General features: G+C 47.9%; 6 protein-coding genes and 1 non-coding gene across 7 annotated transcripts; 4 read left to right on the forward strand and 3 right to left on the reverse strand.

Moving 5' to 3' along the window:
• Positions 1-27: 27 nt before the first annotated feature.
• On the reverse strand, positions 28-4,665 carry FOMMEDRAFT_122075 (ARM repeat-containing protein). Its single transcript, XM_007265897.1, has 12 exons — positions 4,654-4,665; positions 4,515-4,572; positions 4,204-4,444; positions 4,081-4,119; positions 3,375-4,017; positions 3,221-3,291; positions 2,443-3,166; positions 2,199-2,369; positions 1,978-2,144; positions 1,785-1,922; positions 1,554-1,724; positions 28-1,499 (listed from the first exon to the last, which is right to left on the reverse strand). Exons 3-12 carry the CDS (start codon positions 4,300-4,302, stop codon positions 666-668), a joined length of 3,057 nt encoding a protein of 1,018 aa, XP_007265959.1. The 5' UTR covers positions 4,303-4,444; positions 4,515-4,572; positions 4,654-4,665; the 3' UTR covers positions 28-665.
• Positions 4,666-5,323: 658 nt separating this feature from the next.
• FOMMEDRAFT_19606 (uncharacterized protein) lies at positions 5,324-8,105 on the reverse strand. Its single transcript, XM_007265898.1, has 8 exons — positions 7,809-8,105; positions 7,650-7,752; positions 7,514-7,595; positions 7,329-7,458; positions 6,921-7,271; positions 6,752-6,830; positions 6,538-6,638; positions 5,324-6,185 (listed from the first exon to the last, which is right to left on the reverse strand). The coding sequence occupies exons 1-8, from the start codon at positions 7,925-7,927 to the stop codon at positions 5,360-5,362; spliced, it is 1,791 nt and encodes a 596-aa protein (XP_007265960.1). The 5' UTR covers positions 7,928-8,105; the 3' UTR covers positions 5,324-5,359.
• A 125-nt stretch (positions 8,106-8,230) lies between these two features.
• Positions 8,231-9,944, forward strand: FOMMEDRAFT_146318 (uncharacterized protein; the record flags this gene model as incomplete). Its single annotated transcript, XM_007265899.1, has 5 exons — positions 8,231-8,446; positions 8,509-8,564; positions 8,620-8,725; positions 8,775-9,174; positions 9,235-9,944. The coding sequence occupies 5 exons, from the start codon at positions 8,231-8,233 to the stop codon at positions 9,942-9,944; spliced, it is 1,488 nt and encodes a 495-aa protein (XP_007265961.1).
• A 959-nt stretch (positions 9,945-10,903) lies between these two features.
• Positions 10,904-13,116, forward strand: FOMMEDRAFT_28080 (uncharacterized protein; the record flags this gene model as incomplete). Its single annotated transcript, XM_007265900.1, has 11 exons — positions 10,904-10,952; positions 10,988-11,072; positions 11,137-11,286; positions 11,346-11,978; positions 12,039-12,100; positions 12,134-12,248; positions 12,304-12,346; positions 12,406-12,473; positions 12,536-12,576; positions 12,636-12,734; positions 12,791-13,116. 11 exons carry the CDS (start codon positions 10,904-10,906, stop codon positions 13,114-13,116), a joined length of 1,671 nt encoding a protein of 556 aa, XP_007265962.1.
• A 499-nt stretch (positions 13,117-13,615) lies between these two features.
• FOMMEDRAFT_t28 lies at positions 13,616-13,713 on the forward strand. The gene has a single exon. It is a non-coding gene; the product is annotated as a tRNA-Lys (tRNA).
• A 206-nt stretch (positions 13,714-13,919) lies between these two features.
• Positions 13,920-16,191, reverse strand: FOMMEDRAFT_107025 (cytochrome P450). Its single transcript, XM_007265901.1, has 7 exons — positions 15,850-16,191; positions 15,679-15,793; positions 15,520-15,626; positions 14,975-15,473; positions 14,844-14,920; positions 14,394-14,779; positions 13,920-14,339 (listed from the first exon to the last, which is right to left on the reverse strand). The coding sequence occupies exons 1-7, from the start codon at positions 16,123-16,125 to the stop codon at positions 14,066-14,068; spliced, it is 1,734 nt and encodes a 577-aa protein (XP_007265963.1). The 5' UTR covers positions 16,126-16,191; the 3' UTR covers positions 13,920-14,065.
• A 428-nt stretch (positions 16,192-16,619) lies between these two features.
• Positions 16,620-19,266, forward strand: FOMMEDRAFT_107026 (uncharacterized protein). The gene is made up of 11 exons (XM_007265902.1): positions 16,620-16,973; positions 17,031-17,050; positions 17,108-17,347; positions 17,396-17,462; positions 17,517-17,658; positions 17,711-17,892; positions 17,943-18,279; positions 18,342-18,417; positions 18,503-18,626; positions 18,695-18,856; positions 18,922-19,266. Exons 1-11 carry the CDS (start codon positions 16,625-16,627, stop codon positions 18,963-18,965), a joined length of 1,743 nt encoding a protein of 580 aa, XP_007265964.1. The 5' UTR covers positions 16,620-16,624; the 3' UTR covers positions 18,966-19,266.
• Positions 19,267-19,491: the final 225 nt, after the last annotated feature.

Below are 19,491 nucleotides of genomic sequence, written 5' to 3' on the forward strand. Positions count from 1 at the left end.
TTGGATTCGGACCCGTGGGTATGAAGGGGGTAAGTCAACTAACTATATAATTTTCATCACTTTATGTTTCCACAACATGAAAGAAAAAAGGAAAAAAAAACAAACAGAGATGAAAGCAAGCCAAGTAAGTAACAGTGTGAAGAAGCAGCCAATGGGTGATGGTAAATACACAGTTGACAGTTAAGCGTGTGCGCTATTAAACAATTGGTGGACCGATAATAATGGAGAACCGAGTATTGTGCTATACACGCGGCAATCAAGAACGGGAACGGCCAATGGGGAATAAGAACAAGTAGTCCAACATGTTAGCAAGGAAGAGCAATGGGGAAGCGGGAAGTAAATGCGGAGAAATACAGTATGCGATGAGGGTACGTTCAAGCACTGTTGATGGCAGACTAGCGAGGCAATATGGGCGACCGAAGGTGAAGAAAGTAAAAAGCGAGTCACAGTAAAACAAACATTAAAAAACCAGGGTTTAACGACGTTACGATAGCAGGTTTAGATATGTTTTGGGGGAGATCAGTTGGGAAAGTGGTATTATCGGACCCGCGAGGTAAGATCGACGGGCAATCTGCCGGAAGAAAGCTCGTCTTTGATGCAGATCCGACCTGCTCCCGCAAGTGGAGCAATATATATGTGCGTTCGAGTCGAAGTTGCATAGGATATCACACGTTATAGCCGTAAGACGTGCGTTGATAAGGGTCATTGAGACCTGCAGAGATATGGATACCTTGGTATGTCAAGGGCATTTGAGGAATGAAAGTGCTGCCAGGGGGTAGCCCGTTTGTGCCAGAGCTCAGACCATGGGAATGGCCAGTACCACTGCCTTGTAGGACGTATCCATCAAGTGCTTGTGTCTGGAGAGAATGCATTGGTTGCTGAAGGTGCAAAGGCGTCTGCTGGTTGTGGAGGCCACTCGCAGCAGCGCCGTTCTGTCCGACACCGTAAATCGTTGAACGATTACCATAGACGTCTCCGAGCTGGTTCGAAGGATGCATAGAACCAGCCATTGGGCCCCGAGCGGCAATGCCAGGGTGGGTTTGTCCGGTCAGGCCTTGATTTGCAAGCGCCATGTTCATCATCGCTTGCTGGTTGAATTGCCCGTTGTAATGACCCATTCCGTTAGCATTCGCAAGCTCCATCTGTTCACGCTGAAGCTTCGACTGGATGCGCTTCCCGTACGGCGTGTTACGAATCAATGGGAGAATGGGGCGGATGCCTTCGACAAGTAGTGCACGTTGCCCAGATTCCGCATAGTCGAGTGCGGTTTGCACGCAGTAATTCCCGAACGAATCGCGTAGTAGCTTCTCGAGACGTGTACGGTTAAGAAGTTCTTCAATGAGCATTTTACGTGTGTTGTGTTCCGCCACACGGATACATTTCTCGATGACATTGGAGCTGAACTTCTGAACGGAGAGGGCGCAGACGTTACCCGTGAATTGACGGATGACAGCATCACTGAAGCGATTGTCATTCAGATCGAGAATGTATTGTACAACCTTGTATAATTGTTGTTAATGTGTTGTACATGATGTATTTATTTATGAACTTACATAGTTGCCGTAGGGATCCTGGACCAGCGTCAGTGCGTTGTACGTGATCTCGTTTACGAGCTGTATTCTTTGGTGATCTGACGCGTGGTCAATGCACCTCTGAAGTACGCAGCAACCGTGACGATGAGTCGCGACTTCGACGCAGTTCGCAGCAACCGCATTGTAGATAAACTAAAGTTTACGTTTATCAGATCAGATACAATTGACGTCCACACTTTAATCAAGACATACTTGATTATCCTCGGGTGTCAACTTGTTGAGGCACTTTTGAATAACGTGGTTTCCGTTGAGGTCCTTGATGAGCACTACGACGTGTAGGCTTAACGCAACAATGATAGAGTGGATCTGAGCATTGTATCTAAGATCAGCCTGCTTCCGCCTACGCGTAAGCATATAAAGGGAGGGGAGTTGACTTAGTACTTGCCTGACGCTGTGTAGAGAGAAAATCGATCATCTTCTGCACCGCACGCGTGCCATGCATGTTGAGCGAGATGTTCACCAAGTCCTGGGCAACAGATTCACAAATCACGTTGCGTTGGTCGTCAGTTGAATATTCAAGAAGCTTTTGACAGAGGTAGTTTCCGAATGGATCTTTGTGAATCTGGTGAGTCTTGGTTGTTATTATTAATGAAGTAGAATGTTTACCCGTCATAAGTTCCGCAAAATGACCGAACGTCTCACGGAAAATCATATCACGATGTTCCGCGTTGCCTTCTTCAAGCTTCTTTTGCAAATAACGGCACCCGTGCTGATCCTTGCAGAGACTGGCGATTTCGCCTTGAAGGTCCTCTAGACGTGTCCCGGCGAAGCGGTTGACTATGAATACGTTAACCCCGAGGATACAGTTAATTAGTAACATCCTCGCGAAAGTTTAAGAATAAATGCTTACGGTCAATATCACCTCGCTTATGCTTGGGACCGTGAAGACCGTTCATCTTGTTGTCAGATCCGCCCATCCGAGCACCCATCGCCAGGCCGTATCGGGAACCATGGTGGTGGTACAGAGCAGTCGATCCACCCGTAGTACCTGAGCCATTAAGGCGGCTATTCCCATCCAGACCGTAACCGTTCAAGCGGCCATCCTGGTTTAGATAAATAGAATCGACATCATATTGACTTTGGAGGGAGTTATCGAGACTTTGAGGCGTGCCAAACGTCAGCGGACTGTCGTATCGTGATGGCGAGATGCGACTCAGTGACGTTGCAGACGTCGCTTCTCCTGCACTTGCCGGCGCATCGAGCCCAGCCGCAGACATCCGCGCGCCGAGCATCTGAGCTTCAGAGCTTGATTGAGGTGTACCGGGTCCACCGGGCGCCCTTTCAAACTGCGAGACATCCGTACGTAACGAAAGACCACCGATGTTGAGAGGCGAGGCACGTCGCGACACACCAGGAGTATTCTGCAAGAGAGGAGTAGCACTGGCAGAAACCGCTGAGCCGAGCTTGTGCTGTAAATCATTCAGGTTGGCCTGGAGGCCACCTCCAAGCTGGGGAGTACCTGTACGCCGATCGCTGCGAGCAGCTCCGTTTTCCTGACTGCGGGCAAACTGTGGCCATTCTGAAGACTTCTGTGACAATGGCGCAAGATCTAACGCGGCCGAAGACGACGAAAGCTGGTGCATGATAGAGTTAGTGAATTAGTCAATCTAATTAATTAAACCTTGTACCTTATTACCAGAGTCTCCTTTCAACACAGCGTACTTGTCGTCATCAGGGATAGGCAAATGCCTCATTGCATCTACAAATACATAAAGAAATAAGCAAATAAGTCTCCTTTTTCCCCCCGACGACGCAACAGAACATATATAGAAGAATACGCACTCTGCATCTCTTTATCGAGCTGCTCGTCGAGCAGCATTCCGGCATTGTAACCGCTGCCATTCCCGCCAAGACGTAGACCTTCATTGACTCCTGAAAAACCCAACCCATTCACATTAACCCTGCTCATCGCCTGAGGAGCTGCTCTCAGCGGGGATGCATTTCCATTGGAGTTTCCATCATGAACGGACAATCCCTGCAACTGATTCGCAAGATCTTCATCGTGTTCGCTTGCAGACGTGCGGCGGCTTGCAGGCATGGACTTCGCACCAGCTCGCGAATACGCCGAACCATTCGCTTCCGTGCCAAGACCATAACCAAGTTGAGTACCATCTGCGTACGCAACAGATTTGCGCTTGTCGATGCCAATGCCTGAGCCGACAGCACTCGTGAGAGCTGCAGGATCCATCAAACGACCGTGCATTATGGCCAGTGGAGAGTGTTCACTCCCAACAAGGGTCGAATTGACACGCGGCGGCGTTGTCGGCGCCGAAGCAGCAAGGTGTTGCAGGCTCTGCGAACTGTCCACAGGAAGGGACAACAGTTCCTGTTGTTGCTGCTGTTCAAGAGCACGCATTTGCTCCTCGAACACTTTTCGCTGGATGGCACGCTGGCGTTCGTGTTCCATGCGTTTTAGCTCGACACGCTTCAAATTTTCAGGGTCAGTTACATTTACAGGCACAAAGCTCGCAACAAAAATTGCACTTACTGCTGAGATGTCGGGCATATTAGTACCCAACCTAGCCGCCTAGGAAGGTCGGGGAAGCAAGAAAAAGAGATGTGTCAAACGCGCAGTTCATTAATAGCCGACGCGATTGATCACTCCACGTACCGAATCGGCCAAGTCGAGGAACGCAGGCGGACTTTGCTTACGCTCGTCGTTGGTACGGGTATCGGCCGGGGAGGCTGAGTTGTCCATAGGGGTGCTCATAATTGTAAAACTTGCGGTATACGATTCAACGAAAAAAGTCTTTGCCGGGTGTGAAGTTGATGAACGAGAAGAGAAAAAAAAAAGCAGTTGTGGGTAAAAACTGGTGAATATAAAGAGATAACCTAGTTGCACAACGGTGGTCCTGGACGCACAAGCGAATGAGCAAAAGGTGCCGGATGTTTGTAGCGGTGGCGGTGGAAGGCTGCGCTCACCAGAAAATGCCAAACTTTTTCTGCCTGTCTATAAGAACTGGTGGTACAACGGCGGGCTCTGCAGAGACGGGGTAAGGGAAAGCGACAACAACGAGAGACGACGGTGCAATACGTCGAGCGAGGGGGATGGTGCACGTACCGGACAAACTGTCTTGAGGAGATAGTGGTGGTAGAGCTGAAGCTTGGAGGAAGGAAAGTCGCGTCTTTAAGACGGAGGCGGTATGTCGGCTAGCGCGGCAGGCAAATCAGCGAGTTCCTTCACGTTATCACATTTCTTTTTCTTTTTTCTATCCTCCCCTACTTACGCTAGCACCAACTTGGTCTGTACGTACATACAAATCAGAACTCATGTATCATCGACGCCAACAACAAACTCTCTATTCAAAAGACTATTTACTTAGTTTTCTCAGGTTTCTCTTTTACTACACCCCTTTTTCCCGCGTGCCCTAATTTGCCACAAATATATTCAGCAATTTGGTTATGCTTGCAAATGCGTAATTGTTGTAGGACACGCCCATCAGAGAAATCAGAAAACTGCTCAACGTCTGTAGCAACGCTGCTCCCGACGACCGCGGTCGCACGCCTCAATCTTCTTAGAAATAGAATCCCACCGCGTTGCGGCCACTTGCACGTGCATATACAGCACAGTAGTATACATGCAGCAATGTCACTTGCTTCCGTTCTTTTCAATTACAAGACACAGCTCCCGTTGCTAGGAGTTAGACTCACGGGGTTACGGTGGTTAGCTATATGCGCATGTGCCTCGATTCACGCACGACTGGCGCCTAGTCAAAGTGCTCTTTTTCCCTTTTTTATCTCCATTAATAAATTCCCAATGCGATAAACTAGCATGTAGTATCGACCACAACGTCCCTATCCTTACCGTTTACTGAGTCCGAACGCTTCTCAGCTTCAGGGTGTAAGACGTTTGTACTTCCCCCACCTCGTAATCGTGACTTTAGGTCCTTCAAATTGTCTAGCAAGCCCTCTGAAGCGACACTTTCGCGTCGTGAACGGTCTCCCGCAACTGGCGTCGTAGGCACCGAGGAACCTCGCACAGTTTGTCGGTCGTCTTCGTCTTCTTCGTCGTCGTCCTCCCCACATTCTGAGGTACTCTCTGTATCAGTACCAGTACCATTGGCGACTACGCCATCGCCTACTGAGCCAGGACGAGATGCGGAAGGTTCAGAGGAATCAACCATGTCCCCCGAGCCAGCTTGTTTGCTGGAAGAAGCTCCAGAAGATGATGAAGCTCCCCGTCCGCGCCACATCGCGGAAAGTGGTGTAAGACCAAGGTAAGATTGGATCTGGATGCGTGGTAGGCGTGGACGCAGAGTGCTTGCCGTGCTTGACGTTCCCGACCTTTCTTCGTTCGTAGAAGCGGTAGACAAGTCGCTTGTATCCTCCGTCGCAGCTGATCTCATGGTAGCACCACCATTAACGTCTCTGTTTCCACCATCGGTATTAATTCGATTGTCTACCTTATCGTTTATTGGAGGTAGCCCAACAGCCCGACTTTTTGGCGTCGTACTCCAGCCGGCCTCGTCGCCTTCCAGATTTAACGGTGGAGGCTCCGAGTCTTCGGTCCCCGCTACTTCGGCCGCGAAAGGGCTCGGAGATTGTAAGCCTGGCGTGATTGACACCACCGAGGGCGAAGTCAAAACGCGCGACCTTTTTTCCGGTTGTTCCGGCAATTATTTTAGTTCATAGGTCCGGTCCGTTCAAGCGACAAGAAAGAAGGTGTGTCGCCGTGTCGGACCAAGGCAGGCACGGTGCCAGTCCAAGCAGGCGATGCCGCGAAAGCACACGTATGTAATCGAGTAAATGAGAAAGAAGCGGCGCATATGCAGGTGTCAGCGTCGTATAAACGGAACACCAATAAAATGAGTGGGTAAGAATTTTGTCAAGGAACCGCCGTAAGCAAAAGCGATACCGAGTGTTTCAGGCAAGAAAAAGCGGAAAGGTGTGAAAAGACCAATATGGAGGAAAGATGATGCGAGATGTGTTTGGGCTCAGAACTCACCGTAATGCACCCTCGCCGCTTGTGAGCGTGAGTAAAAGGTTTTTGAGGTTGGGTAATGTGTGTCTGAGATCCAGGGCGTGTAGATTTCGATCGGCCATTAGCTACAGAATATAGAAGTGGTCAGATGCCAGAAGTCAAGTTTTTGAAAAACACATGAATAGAGCTTCCGTCAGCTCATCGTCCCCGAGAATAGTTAATAAGAAATTGCACACACCAGTTCAATGTCCTTGTTAAGTAGAAATACGGCGTATTCAAACCGGTACGTGTCTACTCCTTTCGAATATAACGGAAACCTAGGGTAGCAAAAGGAACGTCCAAAGGTAGATCAAATGCCAGTTATTACGGTAGCGAAGCATATGGGAACGGAAGAAAATATTACTCACATCCGCGGACCCATCATCGCGGATATAGGGTCCTTCACAAGACTGCGACTTCCGATGTAAGTAATAGGGTATAAGAGGCGTTGGCAGAGGTATGCCGCCATCAAATGTACAAGGAGCGCTGCATAGCCTAATGCACTTGCGACGCCATCCTCGCTTACTGCAGGCACGTGCGGAAGCGACAATGGCGGCGCTGGATCAGAGCCCTGCATCGGAATAGGTAAGGGGACGCCGAGAATAGTGTACAGGAGGTCAGGAGGTGAGAGAAGCTCAATAGGGAAAATGAATGCGAGTGTCGAGAGAAGTGATGTCCGAACGGGTTCAATCTCGCCTTTGAGGGCTTTGACTCTCTTCCTAATGGAGCGCAACTTAGTACAAGAGAGTATACGAAACGTATGAAAGGTAGATTACTTCTCTTCGGCTAACTGTACACCAGCATCGAACTCCGTGAGTAAGTCATCCTCATGCAATGCTCGTGCTTCAGCCAAGCGCATTCGCCGTTGACGGAGTTTCTCTTTCCGAGATGCTATACGTTCCTGAACTGAATAGGAGCTACAGATGTCAGGAAACGATACAATATTAGAAATACAGCTCACCGTGTCGTATGTCGTCATCAAGCGATTCACGTTGTTCCTGTAGATGTCGAAGACGGTACTCTAGTTCCGAAGACTGTCGACGCTTGACATCTTTACTTGAGCTCATTTCAATACGCATAATCGTCAAGAAACTTACAAGCAAAGAACCGGAATCTTCTTCTATTAGACGGTTGCAGTTCTCTACGATCTCTTGCAATACACTTTGTGCGTCCCAGAGCGATGTCTGAAGTGAAACGAGTCTGCGTCAAACAGACATACTCAGCATAATGGCAATAACTGGGTACTCGACACGCACTTGTCCAATTCGTTGAGATTTGCGCTCTTTAGCTCTCCACGCGGTTTCCGCTGGCGGCCACGATTGAGTTGGAAATTATTCCGGGCAGCAGGGTGCTCATGTGCGGCACCTGCTTCCATCAGGTATAACGTTGAATTAAAGGGTCGAAGAATAGATTTGTCCGCTGACTTGGGAGGCTAAGACCTATCCAAAGTAAGATTGATGGGATATATGATCTTCAAGGAACTAGAGAGACGTGAGTGTAGGGCATTAGACGAGCTGGCCGCTGTTCAGCCGACGTCGCTGTGGTGAGAGTGGCTGCTGTTTCCGTAACAGGCAACTGTAATTGCTGCACAAGACACCGAGTGACACTTGGCCTTCCCGCCAGAGACCGCCTTGTATCACTCTCATCATCGCCATACAGTCGAACTTTACTATAAAAAATGCCTCCGAAAGGCGTAGGCACTACTCCTGCAGTGGCACGTCCACAACACGCACGGAAGCCATCCACAGCTAGCCCAGTTACGGAGAAGGGAAAGGGTAAAGACAAAGAGAAGATGAAGAAAGATGATAAAGATGCCATGCCACCTCCTCCGCCTCCGCCAAAGGCCATGGCAATACTAGAACCCGAAGTATGTGCCTTGGAAGAGAGCTTGAAGGTGGGCAAGTTTCCATTCTGCAGTCATTTAAACGTGTGGACTCAAATGATAAATATAAATAGAACATAACTGTCACTACTGCACAAGTATTCAAGTTCTATACAGACACTAAGAGAATGTGCGTGCACATCACTCCTTCTGTTAATCTGAATAACAACTATAATGTCGAACAGGGGTATCCAGAAACATGCTCCCCATCCACCTCGCTCTTTGACTTCCGCTCTTGAACATGAACTCGGGACATATGATCAGATTTGCGACACTCTGGATGCCCACCTCGTAAGTGCTACGGCAACGCCAATTTATGTCATTAATTGTGAGACCTTAGACACGTGCAATCGCAGTACTTCAGCGTGATCTCACACGAGAAGAAACTCGCATTCGTGAGGAAGAGGCTGAAAAGGCACGCGCGAAAGCTGCAGAGACAGAGGCAGCCAACGCCGATATCGAAATGGCAACTCAACCCGAGACGGACGATAAAACGCAACACCTCGCATCCGCCGAGGCACGACCGACTGCCACGAGGATTACCACTCGGCGACCGTCGAAAATCTCACTCTCAACTCTCCAACGAAATCCCTTCCCACTGAGATTAGACCTTTCATCCGCTTCTCTTCGTTTAGGTGCAGACGAAGGTGGTTTGGATATGTCTGCATTGGGTGATTTGACTGGTCTCGGCTCCTTAGGCTCAATGGGTGTTACTGGAATGACTGGCCTCGCCTCACCTGGTAAATGCTTCTGTTCCTTTCCCCTGCTTCCCCTGCCTAGCACTCAATAATTTCGTTCAGTGACTCTTGCACCAAAATCTGCGCGGCCAATGGCTCCAGGAGAGATTCCGCCTGAGGTTCTAGCTGCTCTTGCATCTGCCTCGGGTATGGACAGTCAAAACATGCCTATGCAAAATGCCAACCAACATGTCGATATTGATTTGACAGTAGACGACGACTTACAAATTCCTACAGGGATAGATTTCTCGAGTGCAGGCAGCTCCGTTGACAAGCCTATCGAGCTTGACCTTGACCTGAATATGACGGATATGACGAAGCTTCACTCTGATTTGTTCGGAGAACAGAGTGGCAATGGTGCTCAGCAATCCGGGCCTTCCGATAGCATAGACGTAGACGAGTTATTCGGTCCGGAAGCTCCTAGCGCACCAACTGCAACTGACTCCAATGACCCTACGTCTGGGATGGACATGAGTATACTGCTATCAGAACATCAAGCACATGATGATGCACTTTTTGCATCGCTCAACGCCGGAAATCACGGTACCGGAGAGAAGAACCTGGATGCACAACCCAGAACGGGCCCTTCCACCAGCGAAGGAGGTGGTGACGGAACAGCATTTGATTACTCGGCGTTCTTTAATAATAATGGCCCACCTAACCAGGATCAACTCGACATGATGGAGCAGATATTCAAATTGGGTGAAGCTGGCGGCGGACATGGGGAAGCATCAGGCTCTGGCAGCAATAATGTGCCTCCTGGGACCACATAATGACTGTATCAATATGACTTGTATTTCTAGCGGTTAAAGTCAAGATTACTCTGATAAATTATCGCGCTGTAAGTGTGTGACGAGACGCGTGACAAGCGCGTCTCAACGATGTTGAAATATCAAATAAGGTTCCGCCCACGGAACACATACCACGCCATAGGCCAAGGTCAATGCCGATATTAGGCGTGGTCAAACCTCGCGATTCAGTGGGCGATTCACCTGCGCGATTCACTTTCATGCAAAGTGAATCGCGGACCCCGGAACCCCAGCGATTCGGGGTGAATCGCGCTGAAAGGTGAATCGCACTTTGACGCGATTCGCCTTGCGATTCACCCCCGCGATTCACCTCTACTCATATCTAATTCCAAATATGTACATGTATTACAAAAATAAAACTAAGCTTCTTTTCACCTCTAAATTCCAAAAACAGTAAGATGATTTGCCTCTTCCTTGTGAGAACTACAGCATACATACTGTCCTCTGTTCTGCAAAAAATCCTTGTGTTCTCTGCTACCAAGCTCTGTCATCTTCTTGCACATCACTGCACACATATCAAGTCCTTCTTGACATGGCCAAATGTATATGCACGAAAAAAAACTATTTCTTTAATTTTATATTATGTAATTTTAAGATCAAGGGTCAGTATATTGAGGTGAATCGCGCATGTACAAGTGTGCTGGTCAAACCTGCACGCGCGATTCACCTTGCGATTCACCCTCTAGAATCGCAAGGTGAATCGCACAGAGAATCGCAAGGTTTGACCACGCCTATTATAAGCACAAAGGCTGCGAGGCGCAGGGACAGTTTGCCTCTTCTCCTTTACACATCGCCAGCACATCTGTACCTACAACGAACAGCCATGTCCCATGATGCGGGAAAGGGACTCGGCAGGACTTCGTCGCTTGTAATTAGCTCGCCAACAAAAAGCAATAGCCCAGGTAAAAGGCCCAGCAAAGTTGATGTCGAAGTCCTACCACATATCGATGAAGGAGGAAGGAAGAAAACGCGGTACGCAATGAGTAGCTTTAAATACTTCTCTTAAGGTATTAAGCGAGGTGTTAGGGGCTCGTTCAAGGGAGAAATTATTGAATTATCGGACTCAGATGACGCCGGACCAGTCGCCGGACCGTACGTATGGGCCATCAATGTCGGATACTTGGCTATGGACATTTACTTTCGTTTTGCACCCTAGATCTGTCAGGACAGTGCCGAAAGCCTTTGATAATCGACATTCCGATCCATTCCTGAGCTCCCCAGAGAAGCATACGGCGTCCACATCTGAGCTCGTTGTTCAGGAGACTGACACTGATAGCGAGTCTGAATCCGGCGGACAACCCCACTAGTGAGCATTGCGTATCCTGAAATTGATGCTCGAGTTTGGTTCTATGACCAATCCTTTAGTGCTCCGAAGAACGTTAAATCTCCCTGGATGCGCCGAACAGTCATTACAGATTCTGAAGATGAATTTGAAGCGGACATTGACGCTGCAATTGCTGATATTAATAATAGAAAGGCTGCCAAAGACAACGATGACGGTGCACTACTAGTCATGAACGATCCACCGCCTTCGCGCAAACCGGTGCTGAGGGATGGCAGTCCTTCAAAGGCGAAAGCGAAACGACCGCTTGTTTCCCCACTCGTGCATGCAACGCCGAGTGGTGGGCTTTCCATCACAGCAGATCCGTCGCCAGTACAAACTCCTGTCTTGCCTCGACCGAAGGGCACGCCAGACAAGCAAACCAAGTTGCACGATTTCTTCTCTCCTGGTGGCAAAAGAGTCGCGATAGACGGTGTCGAAGGAGATTCTGTTATTGGCATACCAACGACGATGGCAGAGCCCGCAACACCAGCTCGTGCGAAACGTAAGACTAAGAAAGCGATGCAGGAAGAAAAGCGAGCGCAGTTAGCTACGTATGCACAGGCGTTATTCGACGAGCTTAATGCTTCCGTGTTCAAGCGTGGGCTACCGAAGGAAACCCCACTGATCTGGAACAATAGGCTTTTAGCTACTGCGGGCCGGGCAAAGTGGCACAAGTGATCTCTTCATAATATCTGGAGTGTTCCAAAGTCTAATGTTGGCGGTGTTTACTGCAGGGATAGCAAGGGAATCGAGACTACGTGTATCGAACTTGCTACTAAGGTGCTCGACTGCGAGGGTGAGCCTATTCTGTCATGCCCTTCTTGCCTAGCTGAGCCTTCGCAAGAACGTATCCGAAACACGCTTTCACACGAAATGTGTCATCTTGCGTGCTGGGTTATTAACCGCAATCCAAAAGAGAACCACGGTAGAGAGTGGAAAGCCTGGTCCGTTGCTTTACGCTTTCCAGCCGTTATTCACCTGTTCAACTTCTACGTACAGGGTGAATAAAGTCATGCAAAAGAGGCCAGATATCTCTATCTCTGTGAGCTGTGTACTGGGCTTCTTTCATAAAACCCGCTTTCTCATCAAACCATTCTACAGACGAAGCATTCTTATGACATTACATACAAATATGAATGGCAGTGTCAGACGCCATCTTGTCGGAAAATGTATGTAAAATACGCTCTTAAGTGTACTTTGTAGCCAACCCACAATGTCTCTCTCGATCCAGATATGGCCGACACAGCAACTCCATCAACGTCGAAACAAGTGGTAAGTCCTGGACCTGACTTTCACCCAGCATTTTAGGTTCTGATACTAATACGTTGCAGTTTGTGGTATCTGTAAAGTAGGCGATCTTGTCCCGCTCTTCAAAACACGAGCAAGAAAGACGAAGGCAATCAGCAAAATGGAAGCAGATAAAACCCAAGGTATGTTTGTGTGGCCAAACGTTCAGAACAACGATCGGCTAAAATGTTACTATAAGGTTCGCCGGTGCTTAGTGCACGCCGACCCACGAACGTGGAAACTCCTACACGTTCACCATTCAAGCCTATTCAGCACAATGGAGTGATCGCCATTACGCTGGATTCGGACTCGGAGCATGGTGGAGAGACTGGTGCAGGCACTGACACGGACGAATCCATTGTGCCTACTCAGAAGCATCAACCCAACGCAGATGTCAAAGAGAAATCTGCTTCTTCCATTGACACTTCCAAGGATCTCCATATCCCTGCGAAGGAAAGCATGGATGCAGAGGATGTTCGCAAACTCGTAACACACTTATCCTTCATTGACCTCACAAATGACTGAGTGGCTCGACCAACACTATGCATAGTCTTACTATCATCATCTTTGTTCCCTATAACGCATCTGGTCCTGTTCTCTACTGACTACTTCTTGTTATTGGTTTGCTCTAGTCCCAAAGTTTGATGTCTGCTGCTGTGTTTTGTCTGCTTTCTTGTGCTAGAATGTATGCATTCTCATCTGCCTTGTAGAATTATGTATATTTCCGTAGAGGACTCTCCTACTACTGTTATAAATCTTAATCTCAAATCTTTCACAGACAAGTTGTCTGTCAATGAATTGTGTTAATAAATCTTCAACTGGACTATGTATATACTGTTCCTCTACACCTGTTGTACTTAATATTAGTCATCAGAGAGAAGAACCATAACATATTGCAGATTTGCCACCAGATCAAACAATGCATTATTTTACAGCTTGGGACAATCTTAATGCTTGGCTTTGAATACAAATTAATAAAGTAACTAATATGGTTATTATTTTTCTATCTGAGAATCAAACAGCTGCCCGCCTAGCTCAATCGGATAGAGCGTCAGACTCTTACTTTAAGAGTCCTGCAAAGGTGGAATCTGAAGGCTGCGAGTTCGACCCTCGCGGTGGGCTAGAATGATGCACAATCTTTTACTTTTTTCCCCTTTCCTACTTGACTCATCTATTAGTTACCTCTGTTCATGGATGGTCTCCATTAGGCATGCAAGTATACTTAGTAGAGCAGAATTAACAAATTTCAAGACGTGTTAGAAATACATTCATCAATTTTGTAGGTTACACAAAGGTCAACAGTAAGAGAAAGAAAGAAGAGGGCGGGGTGAATGATACAATCTGGTCACTGGTACGTTTCAATGAATGCAGACGCGTGAAAGTAGAATCAAAATTAACAATAAGTTAGAGATATGATTATAAATTGTTGTCAAGATCATTGCCCAAATTGCGTTGAATATCAACTCGAAGCTAGTTAAGGAATGAACTTCGAAACCCTAAGAGGAAGAGCGGGGCCATGTTCAAATCTATCCTCAATATAAGGACGCGTAACGATAGCATTGTACTTCTTGATCTCTGCAGCAGGTGCGAACTCGAAGTGAGGGACGAGCGACGCAAGGAATACTTTCATCTCCAGTAAGGAGAAACGCCAGCCGATGCATGCGTGAGGTCCGAATGTGAAGGACATGACGTTTGCTAGGCCTGGGTGGTGCGAGGCGGTAGCAGGAAGTGTGAACCATCGGTCAGGTCTGTAAGATGTCAGGATGAGCAAGGATTCAAGAAAAGTGTGTAAGTGGACAGACCCGAAAAGCAAAGCATCCTCCCCCCAGATGTCTTTGCTGTAGTTCAAACCTTCGATTGGGATATGCACGTAACTTCCCTTTCGGATGCGCACTGCAGTCACTATCTCGTTAGTGCGAAGTGTGACAGGCACGCTCAATGGGATCACTTCGTCTTTCATCGCAACACGTATTGTACCATGGACTGGTGGTGCTAGACGCAAAGTTTCGTGAACGACGGCATCCAAGAAAGGTAAGTTGTCGAGTGCATCGATGTAGTCAGTGTTGGTGGAAGGGTCCGCATAGCAAGTCGCAAGCTCTTCTCGTAGTCGATTTTGAATTGTGGGATCGAGTGCGAGATAATGGAGAGCCCAAGCGATAGAAATTGCAGTGGTGTCGGACCCAGCAAACTTCAGAATCGGAGGTATCAGAATTGGAATAGTCCCATTTACTTGATATACTCGATATACTCACCAAAAAAGTAGAAAGCTGGTCTAGCAGCTCTGAATCGGAAAGTCGAGTAGACGCGTTTTCGGACAGATTCGCCTTGACTATTGGTGGTTTGCGTTAGAAAAGTAGCGAAAAGTTCTTGTTGTAAGACTTACTTAGCAGTGAAAGAATGTCCTTGTCCCAAATTTCCTTTGAGCTTGCAATTTCCGCCAGTACTGCTTGTTTCTTGCTTCTAACGATTTCCTCCCCCCTCCTCTTGATAGGTCGTAGCGATGCATTAACTTGGCGAATACCTTCATCAGGCCAAAGCTTCTCGATGATGGGGAAGAAGAGCTCTGCAATACGCTTGAACCCAGGTCCTTTATCTGCAGCCCAAAACATTGTACGGTACGCGAGATAAACTTCCTCCGTCTCATCCTCAAGGGACCGGAACGCATAATCGAAACCTGCGAGTCCAATGACATCGAATGTTGCGCGTGAGACCCAGTGCGCGACGTCAATCAATGCTTCATCAACAAGGCCCTTCTCCCGATTTTCGTTTCCTGGCCTTGATTTCGGAAGGGATTCCTTTGGCAGACCAGTAACAATACCATCCCATTTAGTTTTGGTTCCGTCTGTGATCATCGATATCCACTTATTCCTAAGTTCTTCGGCCTGCAATAGTTAGAAGCTGGGATCTATAACAGAACAGTTGGAATACCTTATGAAACATGACAGGAGTCATGTTCTTTAGTGCTTGTGGTGTGAAAGCAGGGCCAATTATCCTCCTTTTTATGCGGTGTTCTTCACCTTCTTTTGCAAACACACCTTCACAAACGGGTAAAGACACTGCATCGTGATAAGAGTCGAGATCACACACCTTGACCAAGCAAGCGAGACAGAAGTCTTCGAGTCTGCCATGGTTTCTCGAATGCGGGGGAGTTGAGAACGTGGGAAACCGCACGGAGGTCAAATGTCATGAGACGATAATCATGCTTTTTTTAACCTGTAAATCACACTGTTTTATTGTTCACAGTATTTTGACACGTACTGCTCCGAACCCATGATATCGAAAAGTCTTTCCGAATCTTCGTACCCAATCCTCATGAACGGACGGAGTACGTTCAGGATCCATGACCTCGTTGAAGTGATTCACTAGCCTAGAAGCATCGGGGCCAGGCAAATATCTCAGAGGATCGCGAGGCGGAGCGATAATAAACAGTTTAACAAGCCAGAAAAGACCACGTAGGGCTTGCACAAGCACGAGCAATCCCAGCACGATTCCTCCGTATGCTGTCAGCTGCCATGCAATGTCAATTGCCTTCATTGTCGTTGAGCAACCGGAAAAGAAAGAAGGGAACGACTGTAAACTAGCTGGTTAAGAGATGATGGTGGAAAGAAAGCAAGATATGTGGCCAAATGCATGCTGCTTTACATGTCAAATCAAATCAAGCAGTTGAAGAAGACGGAACTAATTTAGCACACTTGTCCTTATTAGGTCCATCATTTGTTCTCCATTTAGTCATCTTTCTTGCAGCCAAGACGAGATTTGTCCCGGTTGAGCGGAAGCGTGAAGTTAAATTTCCGATCCAAGTAATAGATACAAGAGCAGTTGTACATCAATCTGAGAGGAAACTGCCCATTGCAGGGAGGACGACGAGCAACCGGGACCTGGAGAAAAGAGCGTGAAAATGACTTTTAGTGGTGATCGGCGCTGAGAAAAGAGTCTGATGTTGCTTCCAAAAACGCGCATGACACGTACGCGCAACGGGATAGGCCGCCGCTTCAGTTGTCTACTACTCCTCCACGCACGACTATCCCGGCTGATGTCCCGCCCTGACAACAACACAGACCGGCTTCCTAAGTCGAGGAATAAACCCAGACAGCGTCGCAGGGCAACTCCTCGTTCATCTCGCTCGCCCGAGCCCTCTTCCGAGCCTATGCCAAAAAATTCAAAGTATCCAGCCGTGTCGTCCTCCATAGAGTTAGAAAGTATCCGTGTTCCACCGCGGACACCAATCAACGGCGACGCATGGGAAGAACAGGAGCTAACACTCCTCAACGAAGATGAACGAAGAGCAGCTGCTGTCGGTGATGGGGACCTTTCCAGGCCTCGGCACAAGGGGGGTATGTCGACGCAAGACAAGCGTGGCATGGCACTACTCATCGTACTATGTGAGTCGCTTTTTTGCGTAAGTTGCCACAGATACTAATTAGTTCTACGATATACAGACCTCATCCAAGGAGTGCCAGTAGGTCACTTTATGATTATTCCGTGTGTGCCTCGATGACGTGAATCTTCTTGTTAGCTGGGGCTTGCATTAGGATCCGTTCCTTTCCTTCTTCGAGAACACTTGTCATATTCGCAGCTTGGGAAGTTTGCATTGGCTGGATATCCTTATTCTCTAAAGTTGTTATGGTCTCCAATAGTCGATTCCTGTTACTTCCCGACAATTGGCCGAAGAAAATCGTGGATCATCCCCATGCAACTCGTTATAGGGACTTTAATGTTCTGGATGTCGAACAACGTAGGGCTACTCTTGGAAACGGTATGCATCAATCTGATGTTAAGCTTCTCGCGTTCTGACACGAAGTAGCCGGCCGACAATATCAATAAACTCACCTTCATTTTTACTGCTCTCGTTCTGCTCTCCGCTACTCAAGGCAAGTGATCTCAGCACCCTTCGCATCTTCTCCACTCATGCAAGCAAACTTTAGATATTGCGGTTGATGGCTGGGCCCTCACGCTCCTGTCGCAAGAAAATATATCCTACGCTTCCACGTGCCAAACAATTGGCCTTAATACGGGGTACTTCGCTTCATTTACTGTCTTTCTTGCTCTAAACAGCGAGGCATTCGCGTAAGCTCTAAGTCTGTTATCTGTACAATTTGTTCCCTGAGTCTATTTAAAGAGCGAGATGGGGCGTTCCTGTCCTCACTTTGTCGGGCTACTTAAAATTCTGGACTTTCGTCTGCTATGCTGTCACTCTTTGGCTTGTCTTCGTGAAGAAAGAGGAAAAGCCCTCGGCAGCAGACGAGGACATGGATCTTGTAAAAGTTTACAAGCTCATATGGAGTATCTGCAAGCTCCCACGTAGGCAACATCATCCATCTGATCGTTACTTTACACTGATTGTTTCCCAGACGTCCAGTCCCTATTAATAATGCATTTTATCTGTAAAGTCGGATTTCAAGCAAATGAAGCGGCGACGTCTCTAAAGCTCGTTGAGAAAGGGCTTGGTCGCGAGGATCTTGCCCTCGCAGTGCTTATCGACTTCCCCTGTCAGATCCTCTTAGGCTACCTCACCGCGCGCTGGTCATTGGGTGATAAACCACTGCGACCCTGGTTTGCTGCAGGATGGGTGCGCCTCGGGTTCGCTGCCTTGTGGGCGGTCATTGTTTCAAAATTCCCCAAACCGCCTATCAGTCATTCATATTTCATATTCCTCGTGTTAATGACAGTGCTACAGGGTGTCTCGGTGTACGTCTCGACTTATTCAGTCCGATGCGCGCAAGCAATGACCTTATTCATCATTCTTGCAGGACAATACAGTTTGTAGGAATCAGCGCGTTTCATACGCGCATTTCGGACCCGCTCATTGGAGGAACGTACATGACGGTAAGTTCCCAACTCCGAATCTTTAATTCCTAGTTCTGCAACCCGTTTGCGTCATCCTGTTTACTTATGCTCTCTGTATTTACAGCTCCTGAACACGTTCACAAACCTCGGTGGAACCTGGCCCCGTTATTTTGTGTTAAAGGGCGTCGACTTCTTTACAATCGCGACCTGCAAGATTAATGATGGTGGGAGCGAGACAATCCTTGAGGGTATGGATCATTTACTGGCCACCCAACCTCTGAAGACTACTTGACATCTTCTCTGGTTCGTATTTTAGCAACCGAATGTGTCTCTGATCTAGGCAAGGCACACTGCGCAGACCTCGGCGGGACATGCGTGACAGAACGAGATGGATACTACATTACATCGGCTGTGTGTGTGACACTCGGCATATTAATCCTTTCGAGCTATGTCATTCCAACTGCGCGGCGCTTACAATGTATGTGGAGAATATTCAAACAAAATGAATGTAGACGCGTCTAACAAGCATCTTCTTTACTATAGCTTTACCAGCGAGTAAATGGCGCGTAAGCGTTTCGAGCTTATGAGTGGAGAGTGAGGGTGCTTCTTGATGCATATGGCGGTGTAGACCTTGAGTTCGTGGTGATAAGACGAGCATACAGTGGAATATAGAGCGGTCCTTGATTTCGTTCAAATGAAAACGGAGAGTCTAGATGCCTTCCAAGTCGCCGCAAACAGGTTGACGGTCCGCAAGGCGACATATTGTCGAGGCTTCTTGTTTAATCGTTATGCTCTTTCGTGTACTCGCCGCACCCGTCGTCTGGATATATCTCCTCGGTGCACCAAACTCAGTTCTCTGGATGTATCGCCGTCTAGATGCCTTATGACTAGACCTGTGCCTGCCAAAAGATGACTCGGTGATATGCAGTGTTACTAGCCGTCAGTGTGATGCATCTGATAGTTCGTGTCTGCGCTTCTGCAAATTGCGTAAGAGGCCATACCCGGATATTGGATATCCATAAATAAATGGCTATTCGAACACAGTATCTGTCTCACTGACTGAGATCTGAAAGTGTAAGACCACCCAGACTAAGACACACGTTGTTGATGGAC

This window comes from Fomitiporia mediterranea (genome assembly GCF_000271605.1).
Source record: "Fomitiporia mediterranea MF3/22 unplaced genomic scaffold FOMMEscaffold_5, whole genome shotgun sequence".
NCBI lineage: Eukaryota > Fungi > Basidiomycota > Agaricomycetes > Hymenochaetales > Hymenochaetaceae > Fomitiporia > Fomitiporia mediterranea.